We start from the raw sequence: 27,918 nt of genomic DNA on the forward strand, positions 1-27,918 counted from the left end.
AAATTGAACACCCAAATTTAGAATGCTAGATATACCATGAGAATATTAAACTTGCTCCTACTCCATATTAATGCCGATGGTTTTTTTATCATTCTTGAAAAGTATCATGGTTTTTTTATCATTCTTAAAAAGTACCGTGCGATAAAAAAATTTAGTGTAAATAAGATATATTATAACTCAAGATACTAAATTTTTATATTAAAAAATATGATATCTCAAGATACTTTTTAAAGGATGATGATAAAGCTAACGCCTATGAACTATGGCATTGAGGAACTTGGATTGTTTGCTGCCTGTGATTGTCTGACTTCTGAAAGTTTATCACACCTAAGTGTATGCATGCCACCCAAATAATTATAAAAATATTAAATAAAAATTGATAAGGTGGCTTATAATGCTATAAGCCCCTATACAAAATTACAGACATGTAATTCTAAAATTAATCTACCTATCAAGAAATAGGAATAATAAATTGTATTTGTGCCGCATAGGTATTGTTCGTTTTCTGATTTTTTTTTGTATTTATAGATCAAATATACACTTATATATATGTTTGTGTATACACTTAATATGTCATCCTAATAAATACTACTCTTGATTTTTTTCTATTTAACACCGTTAACTATTTGTTAAGACTATTTCTTTTTTATTTGTTACATGACGAGGACGTAGTTGGATAGATATGTTTTCGAGGCCTGGCTCCAGGGAAACGAAGATGAGTCCGTCTCCGGCGAGTCAGGGCCAACCTGGCTTGATTAATGACATGATTAGTATATGATTAGCATATAACAATCGGTATTAGTGTTAATCAAGCTGTCTTAGTACTAAAACAGTAATTGATATCTACCAAATTGTTTTTAGATGACTAAACTTTTTCTGGTATTTTTTCATTTATAATACTTGTCCGGTATCACAATACGCAAGTAACAATCTTAATGGATACCGGCTCATCAACCAAACAATTTACACTGGTATTCCAATATCCTGGCACACGGGCAGGTCAGGTTGCTTCTTTTTACGAAAAAAAGCCCAACAGCATATCTGTAAATAAATTTTTATATACATATTTTAGATTAAAGAAATGCTAGAAAATAAACTAAACCCAAAATCAATTTTAAATTTGAAATTTTAAATTTAGCTTATAAGTATAAATATAAGCGAAAAGATAAAAAGATAAAAGATATATATGTGTCCAACCAAATACACCCAAAACTAAACTCGACTACAGGCTACATGCAGCTACTGGGGGTTGACTGGTCCGTACAGGGCAGTCCCAATGAGCCGTGGCGTTTACTTCCAATTTCAGAACTACGCAAAGGCTTCCTGAATTTTTTTTTCTCCCTCTAGCTAGCTTGCTGCCAACGCCTAAACCCACTTTGATTGCATCATCGATTTGACTAGCTTGAGCATGGTCGTGGAATCCGGCCGTGGGCATCTTCGTGTGATAATTGCTACCTCCGGTTGGTGCAGTCACTACTGTACCTTCTGCGGCGCCACATATCGATGGATGGAAATTATCCGGTTCTAAGCAAATTAAGCCTCTAGAGAGCTTCATCTAGAGACCCTGCACACCCTAGAAATCTGAAATGCAAAGTCTTTGCGTGGTTTGGACCCAACACTGCGTTTTGATTCTCTTAATTAAGGTGTGTTCTAAAGATGATGGGTGGCAAAACGGATGAACGAAATAAACACAGCATTATGTATGTGTGTTACGGGACTTTCTGGCGAGCAACAATTATCCTTCTCATCAGGGGCGGATCTGTCGTAGGAACGGTGAGAGCTTAAATCCCCACTACACTCGTAGGACTATGAGAACCCCATAATACCCCTACTCCCTAAGAAAATAGAGGGTTGATGCTCTGTCTAATTTATTTAGATCCTCTAATATTATATATACTATATCTACAACTACTTCTCGTGTTCGACAACAATAGCAATACGTAAGCCATTGATGGTAAGTAAGAACTAAGAAACAGGGTGTGGTGGAAGCCTGGAACGGCTGGTTCTTCATAAATACTTATGATTGAATGGTACTCGTAACGTTGACACACTTGCTAGCAATCTGTGAAGGAAGAAAACTTCCACGTACTCTTCCTGGCATCAATAATCAATCTTCGGGAGCAACTGGGCAAAAGAGGCTGTAGGATGGGTTGAGTTAACAGTCGCTCTCACCTCCTAAAATGCTCAAAAAGTCATCCTCTGAACAGGTCGTCCATGCTCTGAATTTATCGGTTTTTCAATAACATATATGGGAAGTGGAACTGTATAGCTCGGAGGGGACATTAATGCCCTGTTTCCTGCAGGTTAGCTAAACAGTCATCAATTTTTTTTAAAAAAATAGGTTATATTAATATAGGATATATCACATCATAAACATATAAGTTCAAATTTAACTTATACAAGTTCAAATTTAACTTATACAGATGGTAAGAAACAAGATAATTAAACTGAAACTAGTATATATATTGTCGCAGTTATTTTTTTATAATTTATATTTAAAAGTGTAATTTAAACTTGTATATATGTAAATCAATGATATATTTCATATTAATGTATTTTTATTAAATTTTTAAACTTTTTATAACTATTATATAACATTCAAGAAACAAGGGATGACCCTCCAGACGAAAACACTCCACCAACTAACATGCATGCATATTTCCAGCACATCTGAACTATCTTGCGATATTTCTATGCGATCCATTTCACTGCATTAAGTAGTTGTCCAATTGGTTACTGGTCAGTCGTCGGTAGTACGTAGACCTTTGTTGGAGCCATGTTGTTACGTACAGTACTCAATGTTAAACTACACGTTGCGAAAGAATTTGTTTTCGATGTACATCGGCTTTCTGAATCGTTAAAACAACCTGTATTTTTTTTTATGAAAAGTTTTTTCATCGTCTCATATTTTTTAAAATAGATTTTTAACTTTGTATTAGTTAATTTTATTATTTATACCATTAAGTAGCTATAAAAATTATATAATCTTTTGTCTCAATTCCATCGCCAAAAGAACAGGTACAGCCCGTAAATCCACATGTTTATGTGATCCGCTTTCCATATATTTAGGTACCTACACTGCATATATGCATGGTGGTCATCACTTGATTTTTATAGGAAAAGAGTCAAAAAAAACATATTTAAAAATAATTTATAAATAAAATTTTTATATAGTTGTTTTAGCGATCCAAAAGCAATAACTAGAAAATAACTAAAAAATCTTAAAATTAACTCTAAATTTAAGATTAGAGATTTTAATTTTTGTTTATAAATATAAGCATAAGTTGAATGATGAGGCCGTACGTATATTTCAATACCATAAGTTTTGAAATTTCACCGGGTATTTCCAAAGCAACAGTGCGTAAGAGCATCCACAGTATTTCAAAAAATTAGTCATTATACAACAAATAATCTCATATGTACTGTCTTGCAGTAAGCTAACGACTAACGTTGTATAGAGACGGTCGGTCGGTAGCCCCTGCATGTCAGCCTAGCATTGAATGGGAGAAGATACCTCACCAAGGTCGCTTCGTTGTGTCAGCTTGGTCGGGTAAGTTTTCAGATAAATATATAATTAATTATTAATTATAAAAAGTTAAAAATAGATTAATATAATATTTTAAAGCAACTTTTATATAGAAAATTTTCATAAAAAATATAACATTTGGTAGTTCAGGAAGCGTACCCAACTCATATAATCGCTATCTCTCACGTCTCCCATCTTCGGTATGCGGTACATGTTTTTCTCGGTTGTTTAGCCTATATTAAAAATTAAGAAAAAATATAATACATTTTGTTAAATATTGTGTGGTTATAAACATAGTTAGTGGTAGAATAAGGGGAGATTTAAATAAGATGTGATTAATGGAAGCAGCAGTACTCTGTAACAATAAATATTTTGGAATACAGTTTAAATTACTCCCTTCATCCAAAACAAATCAACTTTTCAGTTTTTATACAATGTTTGACTTTTCGCCTTATTAAAAAAATTTTACGATTAATAATTTCATTTTTATTAAATAATAAAACATAAATAGTACTTTACGTGTGACTATTTTCTAAAAAATTCTTAAAAATTTTTCAAATAAGACAGATGGTCAAATACTTGACACAAAAACCAAAAAATATTTTTTTATACAGAGGAGTATATAATAACAAATTATTTTGGAACAGAGGGGCAGTATACTATGCAGTACACCTTTCATTTGCCAGCACACTGACCGATTCGTACACGATCGAATAGAATCCCTATCTTTTTTTTGTTTCTATTCTCTCTGCCAAGGAAGGTCAACATGGAAAACGGGCAGACACGACACCGGCCGCCGAACTCGTTTCTCCCCTCCAGCAAGCGAGCGAGCGACCGAGCCTGGCTGGCTAGGCTAGCTGCGCGTACGTGCCGTGCCGTGCCGACCGATCGACCAGCGGTTGCCATGCGATTCTTCAAACGTCTGCAACGCGACGACGGACGGGACACCGGGAGTGGCTCGATCGATCGTGTCTCGCGCGCGGGTAAAGGCAACTTGGCCAAGTTGCCACGGCCGAAACGGTCGCGCGCGCGCGCGTGTTGGGCTGGGATTGATTTCTACGCTACGCTACCTCGTCGTCGTCGATCGATCGATCGACCATCTCGATCGCGGTCGCAGACGGTCGGTGCCCAACATGGAGGGAGAAAGAAAATAATAAACCGGCATCCGTCCGGGCGTTTTGCCTGCCCTGCCGCCGGACTCTCGGTTGGAGGCAGCTACCTACCTCCCTACCTATAGCCGGGTTTTCTGACCGCGGATTTCGGCCTTCAAGGCTACTACCTCACTCCAAATTACCGTGGATTTTTATGTCAAATATTTAATTATTAATTAGTTTTATTTAAAAGTTTTATAAAAAATAAAAAATAGTCACACATACTATTTATGTTTTATTATCTAATAACAATTAAAAGATTAATTATAAAAAATTAAATAAAATGGATGATCAAACGTTAAACATAAATAATAATAATAAAAATATATATTGTTTATGGGACTCGTATGTAGTAAACTAATGACACACACATACGTGCAATGTTGCAACCACGCGCAAATTATAAAGACTCTGAGCTTATGGGAAACAATAAAACGTGCCTACCTAACCCTACCATTTCTCGGCACATTTATATTTGCGTTGTGTTGTATACTCAGCAAGTTCGTCTGTGAGCGCAAACAAAATTGTTTTACGGTACAAATTTTAGTAGGCGGCAAGACCGCAAGAGGGTAGTTTACCTAACTAGCTAGCTACATATAGGGTCGTACTATGTGCTGTTAGACCGGCACCGTTTGATATTATGTACCAGTTGTTTTGGTTTTAATATTTGTGCGTTGTATCACACCCCGATCTTTTGTTTTAATTCTTATGCTTGTAAGCTAAAATTTAAATTTTTAATCTTAAATTTAGAGCTGATTTTAAGATTTTTTATTATAGTTTATTTTTCAGACATGGTATTTAGATCGCTATGAACACATATATAAAATTTTATTCATAAAATATTTTCATTTACAAATATATCATTTGACTTTTTCTTTCAAAAACAAAAGATGACATTATTCTACGAAAAACATATTGCTTTTATTAGCTATGTTTGTTTAGTATCCCAAAGTTATACACCCTCGTATTTTTATTTCTACTTATGATTTTAAGTCAAAATTAAAAATTTCAACCTTAAATTTGAGGTTTATTTTGGAATTTTGTTAACATGTTTTATTTTCCAGCCTTTGCTTTTATATAGTTAAGAACACATATATAAAGTTATATTAATAAATTATTTTTTGTTTGCAACTATATCGTCTAACTTTTTTCCTAAAAAATCCCAACAATGACCCCAATAGTTTTCAAAGCCTAGCTAACACAGCTAGCTTGCACTTACAATCGGATCGCAGAAAGACATTATTTGCAGGCCTTCGTTGTTTTCCACAGTGTCTCACATAATAAGCGTCATGATATCTTGTGTTTTGTGTCTTCAATAATCCACTCGTCTAATGATGTGCCTAGGTCTAGCGACACGTGTTGTTGTGTCTCGCCTATCTCTCTAGTTTCTTCGTGCCAAAATGTGAAGTAGAGATTCCCCTTTTTTCTAGTCCAAGCCGAGAAGACTTGATGATATTGTATTTACTGCTATACAACTTGTCTCATGTTTGAGGTGACTATTGACCAGAGACAAAGCCCTACGAGTCTTACGCAGTGTTTAGTTTGTAAAATTTTTTTTACAAAACATCACAATCGAATTTTTAGACACATTTAAAATATAAAACATAGTCTAATTACAAAAACAAATTTTAGATTTCGCCTAGAAACCGCGAGACGAATCTTTTGAGTCTAATTAATCCGTCATTAGCACATGTTGGTTACTGTAGCACTTATGACTAATCACGTTCTAATTAGGCTCAAAAGATTCGTCTCATGATTTCCCCTGTAACTGTGTAATTAGTTTTAAAGTTCATATATATTTAATGTTTTATTTAGGTATCCAAAGGTCGATGTGATGTTTTTGGAAAAAAAATTTGGAAACTAAACAGGGCCTTATTTGTCACGCTCATGTGGATGGCCTCTTATTTTCTTTCCCCAAACTAGTTGTTTCAAGTAGTTTTATCATCTTTAAGAAAGTACCGAGGGATATTATATTTTTTATTGTAATACATGGCACTTTCAGTTATTTTTTATTTTGAGATACCAATTAAAATTTAACTTAAAATTTTAGGTACCAAATAATTTAACAATCCTTTAGTATATCTAGGTAATAAAATTTATACTGGAAATTTTAGTATCTAGATGGATTGAAAGGGTGGTTAAATTATTCGGTTCTTCCATACTAATATGTGAAGGTGATGTTTTCTTTCTCCAGTCCAAGCCAAGAAGACTTGGTAACACTGCATTTGGACGATCATGTCAAGTTAAAGTGGCCAAAGAAAAGTTTATCTCTTAATTAGTCTAATGATGGTCTTGTTCCTTTTGTAGATCAAGCTAAGAAGACTTGACGATATTGTTGTGTTTGGATAACACTCATGTGTATGGTTTTCTATGTCTTTCCATTCTCTCCTAAGCGAGTTCCATGCCAGTATGTTTCTCGCATCGTGACATGAATTGTAGCTGTTTTGCTTGGCTTGAAAAGGTAATGGCTATACCTGTTAGTTGATACATAGACGGAAAGTTATACTTTCTATACTACTTTAAATGTTTCTAGTGGTGGTGGCCCCCTTGTTTTCTACGGTTCTTCTACAAATCAGTCCATAGTATTTTCTGAAATTATGAAATATTTCATATTTGGTTCAAACAAGTGATTTATATATAGCTTAATACATAGTACAAAGAGCTCTTATCTATGTCATACTTAGACAATTATCTTGAATAGTTGGAGTAACGCCACCTCGCATCCCTACTCGGTTAGTCATTATACAACATTCGTGGATATTGCTTCTATGGCCTTCCTCCTCTTGATCTTCCCTAAACATGATGGGGCAACCAATGCTACTCCTTCTCTATCGTCTTTATATGTTTATAGTCCAAGTCAAGATGACTTGACGATGTAATTTCGAGTAATTGGCATAATGATTCCCTGTTGAGATGACATTGGATAAAGCCTTAATTATAAGTATAATAGTTATGTTTGTGCACATATATCGTGCTCATACGGATTGTTTCCTCTCTGTATCTCTAGTTTTCTTTGGCCAAATGTGAAGTAGAGATTCTCTCTTTTTTTTTTGAGTTCAAGCCAAAAAGACTTGATGATATTGTAGTTACTCCTAAATGACTTGTGTCGTGTTTGAGGTGACTAGGGACAAAACCCTATGAGCCTTGTTAGGGTGCTGGTATGTATTTCACACTTACGATTCTTTCCATAGACTAGTTATTCTAAATAATTTTATTATCTTTAAGAAAGCATCAAAAGATATTATATTTTTTTAATGCTTGATATGATCGGTTATTTTGTATATTGAGATACTAAAATTTATACTTAAAATTTTAGGTACAAAATATAACCATATTTTAGTACATCTAGGTACCAAAAATTATAAAATTTGATACCTAGATGTACTACACGATGGTTAAATTATTCGCTTGTTCCATAACAATACAATTTTAGGTACAAAATATAACCATATTTTAGTACATCTAGGTACCAAAAATTATAAAATTTGGTACCTAGATGTACTACACGATGGTTAAATTATTCGGTTGTTCCATAACAATACGTGAAGGTGATATTTTCTTTCTCCAATCCAAGCCAAGAAGACTTGGTAACATTGCATTTGGACGATCATATTGGTGTGTTTGGATGATACTCATGTGGCTGGTTTTCGATTTCCTTCCGCTCTCTCCTAAGCGACTTCCATGCCAATATGTTTCTCGCATTGCGATATGAATTGTAGCTGTTTTGTTTGGCTTGAAAAAGGTGATGGCTATACCTGTTTGGTTGTTACATAGACAGGAAGTTATACTTTCTTTACATAAGAAAATAAATATTTTTGGCTCTAGCAGTTCATTCGTTCATTATATAGCTGGTTTTCTGTCATAAAACTTCTATTGATTCCTTCCTAGCTAGAGGCTAGAACCCACAAGCTGCGTTGTTTTTTTCTTCTCTTTTTATCGCTCCCCGCGTAGGAGAGTATAAAAGTCAATAACATCATATAACAAATATTAAGCGATATCGCTAAGAATATATACATAAATTTTATTTATAAATTATTTTTTATTTCTAAATATACAGTTTGGTTTTTCCGACGTTCATCCCGTGGAAGTGTACAAGTTGGGGACAAGCCAGCAATGCACATCAGCACTGTGCTTAACAAAAGCAGCAGCCCAGCCGCAGGGAAGAAGACCACAGATCATGGACTCACATGTCAGTCACTCTGACTTGAGTCATAAGATCTCTCCACGCGCCACTACGACGCCAGTGGTAAGGCTTGTCTAGGATGACGCTGGGGGCCTTCGTTAGCTTGTTGGCACACTCTCGCTTATACGTGTTATGATTTTTTTTATACATGTGGCCTAAGCAATTTAAAAGATGATTGATGGAAACTAAAACGATGGTAAACTCCAAAATTAGATTTTGAGTAAATTGCACTTTGGGTCTTATTTTGTTGTCTAAATTTTACATTGAATCACCCTTAAACATGTCCGGTTATTTCGGATTGAGTAAATTTGTCACTACTCTGATTTGAAACATCCTTAACATATTTTCTAAATACGCATCAATGACCTCGAGCCCATTGGTGAGCTCCAATCCATGTGCAGTCCATACATTTGCTTAAAGGAAGATTAGATGTGACGAGAAAAATTATCCAGTGTGGTTCCACCGTAACAATGATAATTTACCGAATATAAAGCGAAAAGATATGTTTTAGGGTGATCCGGAGTAACATTTGGATAATGAAAGTGAACCAAAGTACCATTAACTCTTAAAATTTTACGATTCAAAATTTCCGTTTACACTTATGAGCTCAGGAATCCCAGGGAGAAAAAATTGGGCTTATATTCTTTTTACACCTATTTCGGCCCAGAAACTAATTTCAGCAGGCCAGGGAACAATCCAGATTAATTGATAAACTGAAATTGAGTAGATTTTATCTAACCATTTACATAAAGGATGTGTTCGTTTGTGCAGCTTATCTCTAAATTATTCATTGGTTTTTGCACACACACTTCTCAAAGTACTAAACAGTGTGTACCTCTATCTTTTCGCTTTTGCTTATGTCTATCAGCCAAAATTTAAATTTTCAACTTTAAATTTAGAGTTGATTTTAGGATTCTTTACCAAAGTTTATTTTCAGCATTAACTTTTATATCGCTAAAAATATGAATATAAAAGATTTATTTATAAATTATTTTTCGTTTACATATATGCCATTTAGCTTTTTTCAAAAAAAAAAAACAATCACCCCATGTTCATTGCGACAAAAAAAAATCTATATAGAGCTCATGATATAAATTTCTAAAATATTTTTTTAACTTTATAATAGTTAATTTTACAGTTTATACCATTAAATAACTATCAAATATCAAATAATCTTTCGTCTTTCCTCGTTCGTATAAAAAAAGAACGGTGCCATATCTCATTTGTCTTTCAGAAGAACCTCTCAAATGATTATGAACAGAAAAAAATCGGCTATTGGAATTTTACAGAAAGAATCCTTTACATTATTTTACATTTTGATGCTATAAATCAGAAGTCTTTGTTTCACTCAGACTCGGAGTCATCTGCTGGCCCGACGGGTTTTCTTTCAGTTGCTCCATTTATAGACCCATGATGAATAGACTAAAATGAGGGCCTCTGTCAGACTCCCAGTTGTTCATCCTCACCGAATCCGTCAGACATGCCTTGTGCAGTTGGAAAAGCATATAGTACGGTACGAAACATTATGTTCAGTTGTTCTAAACTCCACCATTCTAACCATTCTAGCTATCGATGTTCTACAGTATGTCTAAGGCACAATCACCAGAAGTCACCGCAAGAACAAGAGCCTCCACTGAAATGGTGAAACCTGTTGGCGTCTCGGACCACGATTTCCCTTTCAAATAGCTTGGACACCAGCTTGGTGAACTCATGGCAGTCGCCACAAACTCTGAGGTTCTTGGCTATCCTCAAAGGCGAACCTGAAGAAGTGCTGATCAAACCAAATGCTATCGCAAGCCTCTCGCTGTGCCCATGCAGTAAATCTATCTTCTCTTCTTCACTGACATCATGCAGAACGAAACCAGTATCCTCGGAGTACCCAGCTTCTTTCCTCAGTTTGTCAGTTATCTCGGCAAGTTTGAGGTGGATAGCTTGTGAGTCTCTATGGGAATGATCTCTCGCAGTGAAAGTGTGGATGCTGTTTCCAATCTCAATCCAGCTGCATGCTGGGTCTTTTCTTAACCCTCGCTCTGTCATCCTGGTTCTAACCTCCTTGACATTGTTCCACCTGCCCATTTCCGCAAAAACATTTGATACAAGGACATAGTTACCTGCGTTGGCTGGCTCCAACTCAAGAAGCTTATCGGTTGCAACCACAGCAAGCTCATGGTTCTTGTGTACGCGACATGCCCCAAGGAGTGCACACCACACCACAGATTTTGGTTCCACGGGCATAGATTTAATGAACTCGTAAGCCTCTTCAGTCCGCCCTGAGCGACCGAGAAGATCAACCACACAGGCATAGTGTTCCTGCCATGGTTGTAACCTGTACTTGATCACCATCATATCCAGATAAAATTTACCCTCCTCGACAAGTTTTGAATGACTACAAGCATAAAGTAGAGCAAGAAAAGAAACATGATCAGGAGATACACCTGTTTCCAGCATTCTCTTAAAAATATCTATGGCTTGCTTGCCATGACCATGCATCCCAGAAGCATTAATCATCGCTGTCCAGAGAACAACATCTTTACTCTTCGCCTCATCAAATACTTTGAAAGCGTAGCTCATGCTTCCACAACCAGAATACATGTCCACAAGAGAGCTAACAATAGCACCTTCCATTGGAAACTTTCCTCTAATAAGGAAACCATGAACTTCCTTTCCTTTTGTCAGGGATGATAAACCAGCAATAGCCCCCAGAATACTTACTAGTGCCACAGAATCAGGTCGAATGCCAGCATTTTGCATCTTGGCAAACAACGCAACAGCTTCATTTAACAAACTATTGTTTGCATAACAGTTTATCATACTAGTCCAGGTAACAATGTCCTTTCTCTCTAACATTTCAAATATATTAAGTGCATAACAAACCTCTCCACACTCCCCATATGTATCTATAATTCTATTCTTCAGTACTAAGTCAAGCAAGCCATTTCTCATAGCATAAGAATGCACTTGCTTTAACAGAGAGATGTTTTTCAAACCACTGGTTACTTCCAAAATGCTTCCCATCATCATAGGATCCACATTAATGCCGTCTTTCTGCGCTGCTCTAAACTTTTCAATTGCCTCAGAGTACCGAGAACTTTGAGCATAACAGGCCATGATTGTTGTCCATGATACATGGTCTTTAATCTTCATCCTGTCGAATACACACGCAGAGCACTCCACGGAGTTACACTTTATGTACATGTCCATCAATGTATTAGCAACCTGCAAATCACTATCAAGCCTTTGCTTCATGGCATATGCGTGAACCTCCCTGCCATTGATTAACCTACCCAAGTGTCCCACTGCAGAGGATAAGCTCACAATACAAGCATGATCAGGCTCAAAACCATCCTGTACCATTTCACCAAAAAAATCGATGGCCTCAGCATACAGACCATTTTGGACATAACAGGAGAGCATTGAGTTCCATGATATGTAGTCCTTGTCATCAATCTCACGGAATACTCTGAGAGCGCAATCCACGCGGCCACATTTTGCATACATGACAAGCAAGGCATTGCATTGGATATTAAACTCAGTGCCGCATTTCAGAAGCGCAGCATGTAGCTCCCTGCCATGATTCAGCTGAGCAAGCTCTGCACAGACCTGTAGCACACCAACGGTTGTGTAGGAATTCATGCTGAAGCCAGCGCTCTGCATCCGTCGAAACAGGTCGAGAGCTTCCAAGAACATCCCGTTCTGCAGGCAGCCCGAGATCGCTGAGTTCCAGGAGGCCACATCCCTCCCGTCGCGCATCCACTCGAACACCCGCAGCGCCGAATCCAACAGGCCGCACTTGGCGTACATCCCGACGAGCGCGTTGGCCACAAGCGTGCTCCTGTCAAGGCCGCGCTTCACCGCCAGCGTGTGCACCTCGCTCCCGGACCGCCCGTCCCCCTCCGCCCCGCACGCCTTGAGCACCGAAGCGAGCGTGCACCCGTCGGGCGCCGGAGCCGGCGCCGGCCCCGGTTCCGACGACCGCATCGCCCGGTAAACGCCCACGGCCTCGCGGGAGCTCCCGGACGACAGGCACGCCCCGATGAGCGCGTTCCAGGAGAAGACGGTCCGGGCGGGCATCCCGTCGAACAGTCGGCGGGCCTCCGCGAGGCGGCCGCACTTGCCGTACATGAAGAGCAGCTTGGTCGCGAGGAACCCGCCGTCGTCGTCGCGCAGGGAGCCCGTGGCCACAGCGTGCGCGTGGACCTGCCTTCCCTGCGCGAAGGCCCCCCTGGCGGCGACGAGGTCGAGGACCCAGCCGTAGTGCTCCGTGGGAGGGGCCCGCCCCGGCGCCGAGCGGGCGGCGAGCAGGCGGATGGCCTCCCGCAGGTCGCCTTCCTTGCATAGCTGCCTCATGGAAGCGCTGGGGCTCGTCGGCGGGAGCTTCCGGTGAGGGATTGGGTGGAGGGGGAGCGCGGCGGCGGCCATGGCGGTGGTGGGCTTGGAGGCGCGTGGGAGCCGAACGCTCATGCCATTCTTCCCAAGGCGAGCGAAACAGAGAAACTAAAGGATTGGGATTTAGGTGGGCCCAGAATAGAGGCCCATCCATCTACATGGTTGGGCCGGAAGTTTTGGCTATATCCCGGCCTATACACGTGGATGGGCCGGATAACACTTAATTTCGTACGTAAACTCCTCATTTAGTCATTTTTAATTTCATCGATTTTTTTCTTCTTTTTTATTTTTAATTTCCTCACAGTCTGTACTCCTCCATCTGAATGGGATAACCACTCCACCTCGCTAAAAGTATGAATATGAGAATATCCTAACTCTCTCTAGAGCCAAAAATGATGATCAAATAGCACAGAGAGCATTTAGAAAAGAAAATAATCTATTTTCAGGTTCGGCAAGATAGGTGATTATCTTTTTTAAAAAAAGAAAATTCAAAAAATATATTTATAAATAAAAAATAATTTATAAATAAAACTTTTATATACGCATTCCTAAAGATAAGAAAAGAAAAACTACAAAATAAAAAACCCTAAATTAATTCTAAATTTAAGTTTAATAATTTATTTTGCTTATTTATAAGTATAAACAAACGGGGAAAAACGAGACTATAAAGGGAAGATGTGTTGCTAAAAATAATCAAGCGTACTTCGTAGACTAATCCATCTATTCCATGTTAAAAGACTTTTTAGATTTATCTAGATTTATCTATATCAATATATACGTTTTATATATGTTTCTAGATTTATTAGCACATATATAAATATAGAGAATACTATACATTATCATATTATAAAACGGAGGAAATACATAACACTCTAAAAAATAAGATAAAAAGAACACAAAAAGAAAGGATACTCTGCATGAAATTGAGCAGCAGGAGAGAGAGTGAAAACATCCTTCTGAGGCCTTCTTCGGTTAGAGGGGATTGGACCGCAACCCCCGTTGATTTCTCCCCGCGGAATAAATTCTAGCTCACAGAAAAATCGTTGTTCGGTTAATCCCAGTCGGCATCCTAGCCCGGCCTATCCTAGGATTTTTTTATTGTCTTGGCCGAGAAATTAATCCTCTCCATCGGTTGTGTGAAAAAAATTCCGTCATCTTGTATAATAATGTGTTAAATCCCAACCTACTATTTTCAGTAAATCTCTGCCAAAACGAACGAACAGATGTTTGTAAGAGATTATGAGAAAGCTGGGGATTGAAACACTACATAGATTGAGTGACATGAGAGGGGTTTATCCAATACCAAGGATAGATTCCTTTAGGGGATTAAATCCTACCTAACCGAACAAAGGGTACGCCGAATTTTCCAGAGGCAAAAGGGTTACCAATTCCTCCAGATAATTACATGTTAATAACGTAGTTGAGTCTCGTTTGGTCATGTCACATGTGGCGGCTTGCCATCGTTGTTAGTTTGTTACTGCACGGACCTCCATTAGTTTTCTCCTTAACCCCGTTTACGTGGCCATCAGTTCGGCCGCGAGAGGCGACGCGACGGGATATGAATATATGACACGTCGCCCCTCTTCGTATTCTGGAAGCGCTTCACACTTGACTTCACTTCTCTTCTCTGCCACACGTCGCGCTTAAAACCCCTTCGCTAGCTCTTCTTCCCTTTTCCGCGCCACGGTCCTCGCCGACCGACACATGGACCCCACCTTCGCCCCCAACGGCGGCGCCGGCGCCGTCGACGCCACCTCCCCGTCCAGCACCACCGTGACCCTCCCGGCGCTCACCCTCCGCGAGGTTCCTCGCCTCCCGGCGGCGCCCTCGGCGGCGGCGGACAACGGGATCCCCAACCCCATCTCCCACCACCCGTACTTCCACCCGCCCGCCACCTTCTACATCTCCCCCGGGGACGTCTCCCTCCGCCACGCCTTCTTCGACCTCGCCTCCGCCACGCCGGCGCCGCTCGTCGCCTACCGCCGCGCGGGCCCCCGCGGGGAGCTCGCCGTCGACCCCGCCCGCGCGCGCGCCGCGCTCGTCACCTGCGGGGGGCTGTGCCCGGGCCTCAACACGGTCCTGAGGGAACTCGTCGTCGGCCTCCAGGAGCTCTACGGCGTCCGCGACGTCTTCGGCGTCGCCGCGGGGTACCGCGGGTTCTACGGCCCAGACGCCGATCACGTGCGGCTGGACCCAGCCGCCGTGGACGACTGGCACAAGAAGGGCGGCACCGTGCTCAAGACGACTCGGGGTGGATTTGATCTCAACAAGATCGTTGATGGCATCGTCGCACGCGGGTATACGCAGGTGAGAGCAAACCCCACAGTTTCCAAGTACTAGAAAATTGAGAACGTTTACAGTGCTTAGCTTTATCTTACCTGCCGCCTGGAGTTTTCAGGTTTTATGTAGTATATTTTTAACAAATAGCTAGAGTTTGAACTGGCCTCAAAATTCATGTGCACGTGGAGTGGAAACCACTAGGATTCGTTTTCATCTGGGCCGACAATAGAAAGCCAGCCAATTTTATTAAGATTAGGAGAAGCATGTTACAGGTATTTGCAAGAGTACAATGTGCTGGGAAATGGATTGTAATCCTCGAGGGGATGTCCCATTGTTTTTGCATACCATCCAAATAGTTATGAAAAAAATTAAGAAAATTAACAAGACAGATTAATATGTGATATAACACTTCACAAACATGCATATCCAAATTTGACATCTATAATTCATAACAGAAAAAGAAATTAAACTATGATTACTATACGCATATTCAGTGTCATGTTTTTTATGTTGCAACTTGTAGAATTTAAATTTGATCTTGCATGTCGGTGTATTGTATCATACATTAATTTATCTTGTCATTTTTTTAAAAAAAATTTATAACTATTTAGATGACATAGAAGAAACAATGGGATATCTCTTCAAGGGTTTAAAAGAGTTTGGCCAAAGTGTTGTCTGAATTGACAAGATACTATAATTGGTGATACAAATTTGTCGTAAACATTTTAGTAAACCATGTTGGTGTACAACCTTGGGGGTTTGTTCGATACCATTGAATTTATACGACCAGAGTATTTCTTGTGTAACATATCTTTGTCCATTAGAGTGCTCAAGTGGCTTAGTTCTTAGTACTGATTTGAGTGGAGTCGAGATGTCTAGGATTGCTAGTGCAACATGCTAATTTGTTTCAGTTGTACCCGGCAAAAAAAATTGTTTCAGTTGTTGTATGTATTCTTGGCTTATTACAAATGGCCGACCTCAGAAACTTTTGTCATTCCTAAATCTTGCTGAAGGTCTATGCAATTGGCGGGGATGGAACAATGAGAGGAGCTGTGGCCATCTTCAAAGAGTTTAAACGTCGAGGTTTGAACATATCCATTACAGGGATCCCAAAAACTGTGGACAATGATATCGGCATCATAGACAGGTCATTTGGGTTCCAAACTGCTGTGGAGATTGCTCAGCAGGCAATCAATGCAGCACATGTTGAGGCCGTGAGTGCCATGAATGGCATTGGACTCGTCAAACTTATGGGCAGGAGCACAGGGCACATTGCTCTTCATGCCACCCTGAGCAGCCGTGATGTTGACTGCTGTTTGATTCCTGAGGTTGATTTCTACCTTGAAGGCAAGGGAGGCCTGTTTGAGTTCCTGTATGAAAGGATAAAGAAGAAGGGACATGCTGTTGTTGTGGTTGCTGAAGGTGCTGGTCAGGAATTGATTCCAAGGACTGATGATCAAAAGCGAGAGCAGGATGAATCTGGTAACACTGTGTTCCTTGATGTGGGTCCCTGGTTAAAATCTGAGCTGGGTAAATGGTGGAAGAGAGAGCACCCTAGCGAGTTGTTCACTGTGAAATATATCGATCCCACCTACATGATTCGAGCGGTTCCAGCAAATGCTACTGATAATCTATACTGTACATTATTGGCACATTCTGCAATCCATGGGATCATGGCTGGGTACACTGGCTTCGTGCCTGGCCCGATAAATGGGAACTACAGCTACATACCTCTGGAAGATGTTGCTGTGGCGAAGAACCCAGTGGATGTGAATGATCATAAATGGGCATGGGTTAGATCAGTCACAAACCAACCAGATTTCCTGGAGCCCAAATACTAAGAAGACACGGAGTGCAATGCTGTCCGGACGACTATATGATTTTGTTCTCCCTGGAGCCATGACATGTTAAGCTTGATTGCCTTTGATCTAGTTTCTTCTCTTGTTATATCGACCTCTCAATAAGATGTTAGATATTCTGATCTCCTGGCGTGTGGGTCTATGGACACTTCAAATCATGTTAGCAGGTATTGCTGTAAATCTGTAGTGTGTTTTTCATAAATAAATGCAGTGCCACGAAGTGCTGTTTTTCATTGGCAGATGATTTGTATGTTTATGGCCCCGTCTGGCCGAAGATAAACCAGCCAGATTTTCATTAAGATGGGAGAGTTTATGTACAAGATGATCTATATGTCATCTCATAAGACATTACCCAAATCCTTCGTTTGCATAGAATGCAGTTGCTGATCAGGTATTCATAACATTGCAACGTTCTTCAATACCCTATATATACCCGTCAACTAGCTGGCCTATTAGCTCAGCTGGTTAGAGCGTCGTGCTAATAACGCGAAGGTCGCAGGTTCGAGACCTGCATGGGCCATTTTTTCATTTTCAAATCCTTGCATTTTTATTATTTTTTGTTGTTTTAAAATTCCTGGTTGCATTTTTATTTTTTTTCAAACCCAGTTGTTTTTATATTCCTGATTTTTTTAAAGAAAAACTTATATTTTCCAAATTTATGCACGACAATTAACAAATACTCTGATGCCTTTTCGAATCCTTTCATTTTTCCCCAAACCTTGCTATTTTTAGATTCTTGATTTTTTTTTTAAGAAAAGGCTAATGCTTTTCAAATTTATGGACGACAGTTAAAAAACAAATAATAAAAGCATAAAAAGACAAAATAAACATGTTTAAATTTTATTTTAAAAAAACATTGACTTCTCTCGTTTTATTTTTTGCCCCTTTTTTTAAACATCATGTTTTATCCTCTCCAGTAGATCGCTCATACGTATCTCTCTCCTTCCACTAAATCCTCACGCGCGGTGAGTTCGAGCGGCGAGCAGGGCGGATGCTCCTGCGGCGCTGCTTGATACGGCGCAGCCGCCGCCGCCGGCGTTGGGCGCGCGCAACCCAGGAGAGCGGTTCGGCGACAGTGCTGCGTCGCGGCGCGGCGTGGCGGCCCGGCGCGGCTGAGCTGGAGTTCGCCCTCGACCATGGGCGAAGGAAGAGAAAACGAGGGGGTATCATAGAATTCCGTTTGGATGGTTTACCCCGTGATTCCGGCCAGCCGGAATCGTCTTCCGGCGATCGACAGGAAACTTCCGTTTTGGAATGTCCTATTATTCGTTTTTTTTCCTGCAATCCAAACGCACCTGGCCTAAGATTTTCCTGCAGGAGAGCATTCCTTTGGAAATTCCTCCAATCCATACGGGACCAGTCATCTCCGATTCCGCAATCCGACAGGAATTTTCCGCTATCGAATATGTGCATTCCGGAGTTCCTCTGAGATAGTACAGTACATACATGTTCATTGTGTGAGTAGTGTCCAATGTCCATAGCATCTTATTCAAATATGAGCATTTTTAGGTAGTTAAGAGGATAATAAGGATATAAGTAGGTTTTTTTGGGAGGGAATATGCATTCAGCTTTCAAGTGTCTTTGTACAGGATATGAGTACTCTTACATTGAGTTTCAGTGATTTGTTCCAGAGATTTTGGCTTCATTGAGTTCCAGAAAACAGGAATTGCAAGTCCTCCCACATCCCAATAGCCCAATTTTTTTTCCCTATAGAATAGTAGTTGAAACAGTGGAGGATGTTACAGGGTGAAGCCCCCCACCACCACCTCAAGCAATCAGCATGGACAAAATATATCTACACCATGTACAGCAAATTACAATCTCAGATGACTCATGATAGGTACTACTAACTAGTGCCCAGTGCATTTCTTGCAATCTTTTTTTTTTTTCTCACTGACTAATCCTCTCCGTTTTCTTGCGTGCATCTTCCCCTCGCTTGCGGGACTGATTGATCGATGCACTTGCTCTCCGTGGCTGAAACCGCAAACCAGTCATGATTCAGAGCAAAGTGGCTCGATTTCTATGGGCAGACCTCTCTGGAACTCCACGTACGGGTATGCCATCGGAATGTCATCGCCATCAATTCTCCATCTGCACGGCACAAAGGTTTCAAGAAACGAAGAACGGTGATCAGCCAACACTATGGTAAATGTCGACTCTACACCGAAACAGAACATAAATTTCATAGCCCTGCCTGCTCTTGTCACGTACATATTGTTGCTAATGAACCTAGTTTTTTTTTTTTTTTGGTTCGATCATATCACGGTATATTTTATCTCGTATGGCAGCCCTCAACTCAACTTGCATAGCCTACCTATCGAAAACTCCATGCTGTCATGTTTGTTCTGTGTGTTGTCGTCTGATGCTATGCTCTACAGTGCCAGTTATGAAAATGCACAAGATAGCTGAGTTCAGACCTGCGGTCCTTGCAGACAAAAGCATAAATAATTTGCCTAGTTGCTGTCATGGCCTTCTTGCTATTACTTACTAGTGACTGGTCTAGTGTGTATTATTAGTATGAGTGGCAACTGCCTCAATCTGTTTTCCTGTTCATTTTTGCCTCAACAGTTTTTTACCCTATTTAAACACCAACCACTTTGCACCAGTTTCTTAAAGATTGTTATTTCTGGACGTGTTTTTTCTTGTTCATTGCTGTTTGGGTCAGTCAACTTTGATCCATGTATCTTCTACTCGGAAAGAACAAATATGCCCTTTTGTTTTACCTATAATTGAGCACAAGGTGATGGAGGAAGAAAGCAGCCTCTACTTTGGCAAGCTCTGATCCAGGGCAAAGCCGGGGGCCACCGCCGAACGGCGTAAACTTCTTGCTTGTCCCTTGGCTTGCACCCTGTTGCATCAATCAGATAAGGAATACACATGAATCAGACCATTAGCTTCATCACAGAAACTAAGAAAATTGCAAAGCCAAGAATGCTGGCTTTGAATGAGAGGGATCATGGTTAGGACCATGCACAAAAAGGCATTACAGCCACAGGGACCTTGCTTGGCATCTGAAGACACCAGAATAGTTGCGAGTAATTATGTCATAGTTGGACGCTCACTAATTAAAGGTAGCAATTAGTTAGAGAACACCCTTTCAAGAAGATTCTTTCAAGGCTCCAGATAAGCTCTCTTGATAGGTGCTCTAAACTTTTCATTTTATATAAATTTGTATTCTAGAAAAGTATACTATGTGAAAAAGCTAAGCTTCATGACCTAGCTGGTTCAAAACATTTTTCATTAGTTCATTAACAATATACATTTTAGTAAGTACCAAAAATCTAAGTTCATTCACAGATTGTGAAAAACAAACATACCTCCCACCTGCAGGGCTGAAATTGTTGGGCATTTCCATGAAGTAAGGGGTTCAAATGAACAGCACTGAAAACAGGTAGGACCTTCCAACCAGAAGGAATCAGATACTCTGCAACAGAGCAAAGAAAAAAGAGCCACTTGCTTTTGAGCATCTTGTATGAAAAGCTGAGGTATTTTAGGAATAAAAATTCTTAAAAATCAGTAATAAAGGTGCAACCATCCACTTTGCATGATCCATTATCATGTGATGAGCACAATGGAATCTTCAAGGAAAGCCTCAAGTAGGGTTAATTACCTTTGTATCTGACATCTTTGAGAGCCTTCCTATGGACAAACTTGACAATGTTGCCACATCTCAGTGCCTCATTGATAACCTGTAAGGGCATAGCATATGCATCATCACACAGTTTCCATTATTGCAGAACAAGTCCCATTTGCCCTTTTCACCCTAATATAATTAGATGCTCTTTGTTTTCTTTTTTCCTTTTTTTGCTGAAGTCAAAAACGCACATATGGGTAGGCATAGGAGTAAACCACATATTTGGACGGTCACGTATTTGTGTAGTTGCTGATAATAGGAAAAAAGGTACCCCTGGCTTAACCAAACCTAAAGCATGCATTCAATGATCATCTTACATGTTGGGTATATTCCATCTTCTTATAGTCCTCAGAGCTCAAGAACTCCCCCTTCTCTTTCTTCGATTTTATGCCTTCATGCTCCCTCTGCATGCAAACATGTTAACGTATATTTAGTGATGGCCACTTAATTAAGTACTTATTTACCACTGCTGCTCTGTCCTATTCAGCATGAGAAGCCTGTATACCTTCACTAGTTCCAGATCTTGAACTGACTGCCCAAGGAAATAGACAACCATGGAGATCAAGAGTGAGGTGGTCTCATATCCTCCTAGTAAGGAATCCAGCACAAAGCTCACTTTCTCCTCATCAGAGAGCTCATTGCTTGAAAGCAGAACATCAAGGAAATCGCCCTTGTTGCTTGATCCAGCATTCCTCCTCTCCTGAATAATACCCTTCACAGTTCTTGATATCCTCTCTCTGGCCTGTGAGGATCACCAGACAAAAGAATGAGAGCTATTATGGTAAGTACACAAAAATAAAATGGCCTGAAAATTATATGACAGTTTAATGGCTTATATATGTAAACGAGAAGTTAAGTTGCATGCCTGCACAGCTTTGGCATAGGGTGTCCCTGGGATGTAGAGAGGGAAAGAGATGAGACCCTTCATGAAGGCGAGAAAATCCTCAAGTATCTTGGCAGTGACCGGCTCCTCTGGTGACAGCCCCAGGACCTGCTTCACTATTACACTGAATGCGAACTGTGCTTCTCAAGGAAAGAGAGCACACCAAAGAGAAAAAGAAAAGAAAAAAAAGACCCTGGTAAGTCAAAGTGACCTTGCGACAAGATTCATGCAGCAGTAACAACATGCATGATGATGTAGCTAACATGTGCAAAGGTTTTCCTTCCTTGTTTCAAGGGATCATGTCTCTCTAGTGATATGGTCTGGTTTTTAGTTAGTACACTTGCTAACCTTTCTTGCCTCCTCGCAGAAGGCGATGACATTGACCCTCCCCTTGTCCTTGCTCTTGCCATGCCATGACCCAACTATATGCAGTGCAATCTTCTCAATGTCACCAAGGTAGCTGGGCTTGAGCTTTGTGGAGGTGACCAGTGCTAGAGCAAGGTTCCTGAGCCTTTTGTGGTCCTCCCCTAGGACCACTAACATGGAGGACTTGCCCAGAATGCCATGAATTGGCCTGGGGTAGCTGCACTGAAACAGCCTCTCCTCATTCTGAAGGATGAAGTGGTTCAGCTCCTGGTCACAGGACACTATGGTGGGGGTGCAGAACAGATGGGACTTGAACACCTTCCCATACCTGCATCATCATCACGCCATCAGTAGTGTTACCACCATGCTAGTGTTAGTGTGCAACCTTTACATTCCTTTTTCTCACTTGTTCATCAGAAGAAAAGTTGCACAACTCTTTACACTACTAACACTGTCCAATTCATGTTTACAGCCCCCATCAGGAGGAAGAAAAAGGGTATGATAAAGCCTGCTTGGACAGGACAGCAGCATTACCTTTTGCCGTGTCACATGAAATAATGGTACAGTACTTAATTGCATGATAAGATGACACTTGTTGCCCTCTCTGTGTGTGGTGGTGATAGAAATGTTACTGCATGATTAATTTACCTGGAGCAGTGATCCTCCAGGAAGCTGCCCAGGGTGTTGCTAGCATGAGGTTTGAGAAACCTCAGCGTCTCACCGAGGAGAGGCCACCCAAAGCTGCCCTTGGGAGCCTTGGGATTCAGGAGCAAAGGCAGGAAGTGGCTCAGCACCAGGGTCAGGAGCAAGGCAAGCAGGATCACCACAGCAGCCAGCACAAGCTCTCCTCCCACCATCATACCTCACAGCCTCACACCAGGCACCACCACCACCCCCTGTTCATCTCATCTCATGAGCCTCACAAGCATGGAGTGTTTCTTTCTTGCTCCCTACTAGCTAATAAACTCTCTGCCTCCTGCCTATTCTAAATTTCTAACCAACCCTTCACTCTGCTCTCACTCACACTCTGCTTCTCCTCTCCCCCCCTCTATTTTTCTCTGGAATGGAAGGTGAGGGGGAGGCTATATAGCAGTAGAAGCAAAGGCAGGAAGGATCTTTGCAAAGGGAGAGGGTGATGGAAAGGGTCATGAGCAGGGAAAAAAAATATGAGGCAGCCTTTTGTTTCCTTGCTTTGGCCTTGTTTTAAAGTAGAAGTAGGAGTATTTCTTTCTTGCATGGTTTGATCCCTGTTTCTTTTTTTTTTTTTACTGCAGTGAAGTGAATTGGCTGCATGCATATACTGTGCCAGTAGTAGCTTTTATCAAGGAGGGCTATGAGCCTACAGCCTAGGACTAGGAGGATGGTCCAATGCAGAGTAGCTAGCATCTAGGCTGCTGCTGCTGCTTAAGGTGCAGTCAAACACGCAGGTAGAGAGAGAAATGCATTGGGGTACATGTACATGCAGAGCCAGGTGCAGATCGATGCATAGGACATTGGTGATAATTAAGCTCTCTGATGGTGAAGCTTACTATGTGCACACCTTGCAACCAATCTTCGGGAGTGCACACCTTGCAACCAATCTTCGGGATACCCATGCTTCAGTATGGATCAACCAGCGAGAGACAGCAGCTGCTCTTCTCATCTGGGCCATTTCCTAAAGCCATTTCCTTTTCATGAAAACATATGCAGCAACAGGAGTCGATTTATATGGCCTTGAGTACTTTAGTTTGTCTGACTATTGCTATAGGCAACTTTTGTGTGCTTTGTCAATGTCGTTTTGACGATTGTTCTACCGATCCTGGCCCTGTTTTTCTCCATAGCAATTCTAGTTGCCCTTTTACCGAGCTACTCCTTCGGTCCTACAATGATTTTATTTTTTTAAGCAATTACTGTATTAAATTTGGTAGAGTGAAAAACAAATATCAGTTTGAAAAAGTAAAAGCAACAGCATTAGAGTTTTAAAAAAACTGAAGCACACCATCTTTTTGCCAATAAATTTAAATTTTTAATCTTAAATTTAAAGTTCATTTGTGGGTTTTGTTTCTCCATGAAAAAGGAAACAATCACACCTGTGTAAGCTCAAAAGTCAAACGCCTCCCCATGCATGCACAATCTCGTCGTCCAAGGTCAACATGTAACTCTCTGGCTTTCTTGGTCATCGACTCATCGTACATCACAGCGAGCAATATAATCAGTATAAAGTGCAACGTTCATCGACAGGTCATTCTGATTTCTGCATTACAAGCTCACATGCTTTGCACAAAAAGGAAACAAAAAAGAAGATCATCATGCGAAGACATTTGTAAGCTTCAGAACAGAATTCCTGCCAACAATTCTATAAACAAATAAAAAAATCCCAATAAAACGGAACCAAAAGCCCATAAGTGCAGGGTGGAGCTACAATAATCCTAGGGGTTCTCAGGCATCCGATCCATAATTTTTTTTAACTAATCATTACAAGCACGTATATAAATTTTTTATTTAGAAATTATTTTTCGTTTAAAATATGGTGTTTTGCGTTTTCTATGTCAAATAATCACCCCTTAGTAGTATATGCTAGATAAATTAAAAAAATTATATAGGTGCAAAATTCTACATTTTATGGAAATATTTTTTAATTTTGCTGGAGTATAGATTTTCCGTCAAACAGGGGCTGGTCTCTTGCTAACAGGGGAACTCCGACAAGCACTGCCACCCTCCCAGCCCTGAATAATCTACCTGTACTAGCCACCCTCCCAGCCCTGAATAATCTACCTGTACTAGCAATTATTAGACCTTCTCCTACAATGGCCACCAAAATGTACCCAATACCAAGCACCAACAACTTTCTTTGCTAATTTGGAGTCTAAGAAGAAGCGGATGATTGTTTGGCTCGTCGAGAGGAAAAGTTAAATGATAATCTTTATAATTAAAAATATTTTATAAATAAAAATTTATATAAGAGCAAGTTTAATAGTATAACCAAATACTAACTTCAATTTATCTATAGTCAAACTAATAGTCAATTCATACAATAATTACCTGCAAAACATCAATACATGGTCCCACATGTCATACACACATTTTGTCTTGGGCCCGTGTGCAGCTGGCTACAAATTAGTAGCCCACCTCTCTTCTCTCTCCCCTCTTATCTATTTAAAATTGCTTATAGCTAGCTTATAACCTGCTATTATACCTGCTCTAAGTACGTGTTCTTAGTGATCAGTATGTATTTTAGTTGGTTCTTAGTGATCAAGATGAATAAAAATATTTTATGAATAAAAAATTATGAATAAAAAAGACAGACAATGGCTGCATCAAGATGTATATTAGTTGGTTCTTAGAAAGTTATGCATACGGGTGAATTGAGAATGATGGTACGACACTATCAGTGACCAATCCACCGCCGACACGTGCCATAGAAATATGAATATCTTGATGAATTGGAAAGAAAATTTTCATAAGATGCACTCAACACAGTAACAATTTTCAAGGTTCTAAAACTTTCCTGGATCCACCACTAGGCACTATCAAATGAAGAAAGAAAAACTCAAAGCTGTCATCACACCTAGGACCTTGACTAATATAATCACCAACCTATTATTGACGCAACTTACAAATTAACAACATGACTATATTAAATTCCTGTGTCACTTATAACTGCTATTATCAAAATTAGGCTCGTTATCTTTCTCTTTTTGCTGCCCAGACTCGTCCTTGTACATGCCTCGCAAATGGTGATTGCACAGCTCAATATTATCTGAAAATGCTATTACCAGCATCAAAAATCTCTTAGGTCTTAAATAGTGGATACAGCCTTAGTCTTTTGTTTTTTTTGTGAGCATACTTTAAACAATGGTCATTTGCAAAAAAATATATAGAAAATTTACTTTTAAAAACATATTAATTTATTTTCAGTTTAAAATAATTAATACTCAATTAACCATGCACCAATGGCTCACTAGTTTCATGCATCTCTCTGTCTTCTCCTTTTTCCTCCCTCTCAAACCCAGCTTCAGGGTAGGGTAGTCAAAAACAAAGTTTAACCAACATAAAACACCTAGGTAAGATGTTGCCCAACAAATATAACCCAGGTCAAAACAAAGTTTCTACTACTCCATAAAAATTTGTATTGGGTTCCACACAATTTCCAATTCCATGAGCTCATTTCAGATGTACTTGTAGCAATGGCTTTGCTTGACCAAGAAGAGTACACAGAAGCATGAGCAACAGTTGGGGGAAAAATATTCCTTGAGGTTGAGGTGGTGGTGGTGGTGGGTAATATATTTAAGGAGCCGCACGAGTGGCAGCGGTTGCGGTACAGGTAGGTCCACCTTAGCCTCATCGATTGGAGTGCCCACACGAACACAAAATTTTAATCTCTCATTTACTTCTCTTTGTTTTTTTTTTTTTGGCCCCAATTGGTCAGATCTAACCTTACCTTTCTCTGTGCCCTCCCTCTTGTATTACCCCCTTTTTCTCTTTACTTAGCACGATCATGATCTGGTTGTTTAGCAAAGAATGGAGCTTTATCCAAAAACAATGGGCAATGCATGCAGCAGGGCGTGATCCTCTTTAAACCGTTGGCATTTCTAGGAATTTTCTTGCTTTATACGAGTACAGACCAGTGTATTTTTGCCACGTTAGTTTGTGAGGGCTACTGGACTAGACTAAAAATATACCAAATAGTTTATTTTTACTACTAGTATGTCTAGAGTCATAATAGGAGCAAGTATAATAACAGGTCATAAATCAGCTAAATGATGAGGTGGAGCAGAGATGAGAGTAGAAAGAGGAGAAACGGGTTATAAACTTACATCCAACTCGAACACAAAAATCGTGAGAGAGACAAGTGGGTGCTATATTAATGATAAAGAGCTAACCACTATATAAATTAGTTGAGATAAGGTTAAAAAAATATTTACAGTTGGCTTGCTGACAATATTATTAGTTTTTCTCTAAACAACAAAGTTTTGTAGGACGGAGTTGATATTCAACTCTCCGACCATGTTTGAAGCATGTTTTGGTTGGATTATTAAGGTGTATTGTTTACTTATTAACACAATAAAAATATTTTTTGTGAATACGGTGGAAAAACATTTATGGAAATTGAGTTTTTAGATTGGAGTAAATAATTCACGATAAAAAAATAGACTGAAAAGTGCAGTGTCTCACTCAAGTTACCAAATATAATTATATTTTATATACAAGCATATCGATTATCAATCTGCATGGATATAATTCAGATGAACTATGACTGTGCAGATTTTTTTTCTTGTATTAGCACAGTAATTTCTAAACCACCCAAAAATAAATATGGTCACATTTTCCCCTAAAATAACATATTGACCGCCGCCACTAATTGAAGAAATATGACGTTTTAACGTGGGGCAATGAAAAGATGAGCAAATAGTGCCCCCTACGGTCTAACAACTAAACTCTAAAGCCTACAACCTTCTTAGACTTTTGACAGTTAACACCTTAGAGCAAGGTTAATAATATAGCCAATAAGCTGGTTATAAAACTCTTTATAGTCTTCTTATAGTCCACTCATATAATGGTTAGCTCTTTATCTTTAATACATGACCCACATGTCTCTCTCACATAGTATCTTAATTCTTGTGCTTGAGCTGCCTATAAGCTTATAGCCAGCTTCTTCTCTCTCTCCTCC

General features: G+C 39.8%; 3 protein-coding genes, 1 long non-coding RNA gene and 1 other non-coding gene across 6 annotated transcripts; 3 read left to right on the forward strand and 2 right to left on the reverse strand.

Annotated features, from left to right (window-relative positions):
- Window positions 1-10,075: 10,075 nt before the first annotated feature.
- LOC102702752 (pentatricopeptide repeat-containing protein At3g63370, chloroplastic) lies at window positions 10,076-13,581 on the reverse strand. Its single transcript, XM_006653445.3, has one exon. The coding sequence runs from the start codon at window positions 13,319-13,321 to the stop codon at window positions 10,460-10,462; it is 2,862 nt and encodes a 953-aa protein (XP_006653508.3). The 5' UTR covers window positions 13,322-13,581; the 3' UTR covers window positions 10,076-10,459.
- Window positions 13,582-14,780: 1,199 nt separating this feature from the next.
- Window positions 14,781-17,624, forward strand: LOC102703031 (ATP-dependent 6-phosphofructokinase 2). Its single transcript, XM_006653446.3, has 2 exons — window positions 14,781-15,553; window positions 16,540-17,624. Exons 1-2 carry the CDS (start codon window positions 14,951-14,953, stop codon window positions 17,365-17,367), a joined length of 1,431 nt encoding a protein of 476 aa, XP_006653509.2. The 5' UTR covers window positions 14,781-14,950; the 3' UTR covers window positions 17,368-17,624.
- A 207-nt stretch (window positions 17,625-17,831) lies between these two features.
- On the forward strand, window positions 17,832-17,905 carry TRNAI-AAU. The gene has a single exon. It is a non-coding gene; the product is annotated as a tRNA-Ile (tRNA).
- Window positions 17,906-18,322: 417 nt separating this feature from the next.
- On the forward strand, window positions 18,323-24,174 carry LOC107304139. 2 transcript variants are annotated; one of them, XR_005811585.1, is made up of 8 exons: window positions 18,323-19,225; window positions 19,377-19,530; window positions 21,507-21,610; window positions 21,707-21,800; window positions 21,893-22,098; window positions 22,270-22,640; window positions 22,741-22,828; window positions 23,543-24,174. It is a non-coding gene; the product is annotated as an uncharacterized LOC107304139 (long non-coding RNA). The 2 variants fall into 2 exon arrangements; XR_001550169.2 differs by having other exon boundaries at window positions 21,507-21,800; window positions 23,543-24,173.
- LOC102717238 (cytochrome P450 724B1) lies at window positions 19,276-23,328 on the reverse strand. The gene is made up of 9 exons (XM_006652331.3): window positions 22,917-23,328; window positions 22,251-22,596; window positions 21,885-22,037; window positions 21,525-21,761; window positions 21,337-21,423; window positions 20,996-21,074; window positions 20,703-20,809; window positions 20,109-20,233; window positions 19,276-19,476 (listed from the first exon to the last, which is right to left on the reverse strand). The coding sequence occupies exons 1-9, from the start codon at window positions 23,126-23,128 to the stop codon at window positions 19,377-19,379; spliced, it is 1,446 nt and encodes a 481-aa protein (XP_006652394.1). The 5' UTR covers window positions 23,129-23,328; the 3' UTR covers window positions 19,276-19,376.
- Window positions 24,175-27,918: the final 3,744 nt, after the last annotated feature.

Source organism: Oryza brachyantha, chromosome 4, assembly GCF_000231095.2.
Source record: "Oryza brachyantha chromosome 4, ObraRS2, whole genome shotgun sequence".
Lineage (NCBI taxonomy): Eukaryota > Viridiplantae > Streptophyta > Magnoliopsida > Poales > Poaceae > Oryza > Oryza brachyantha.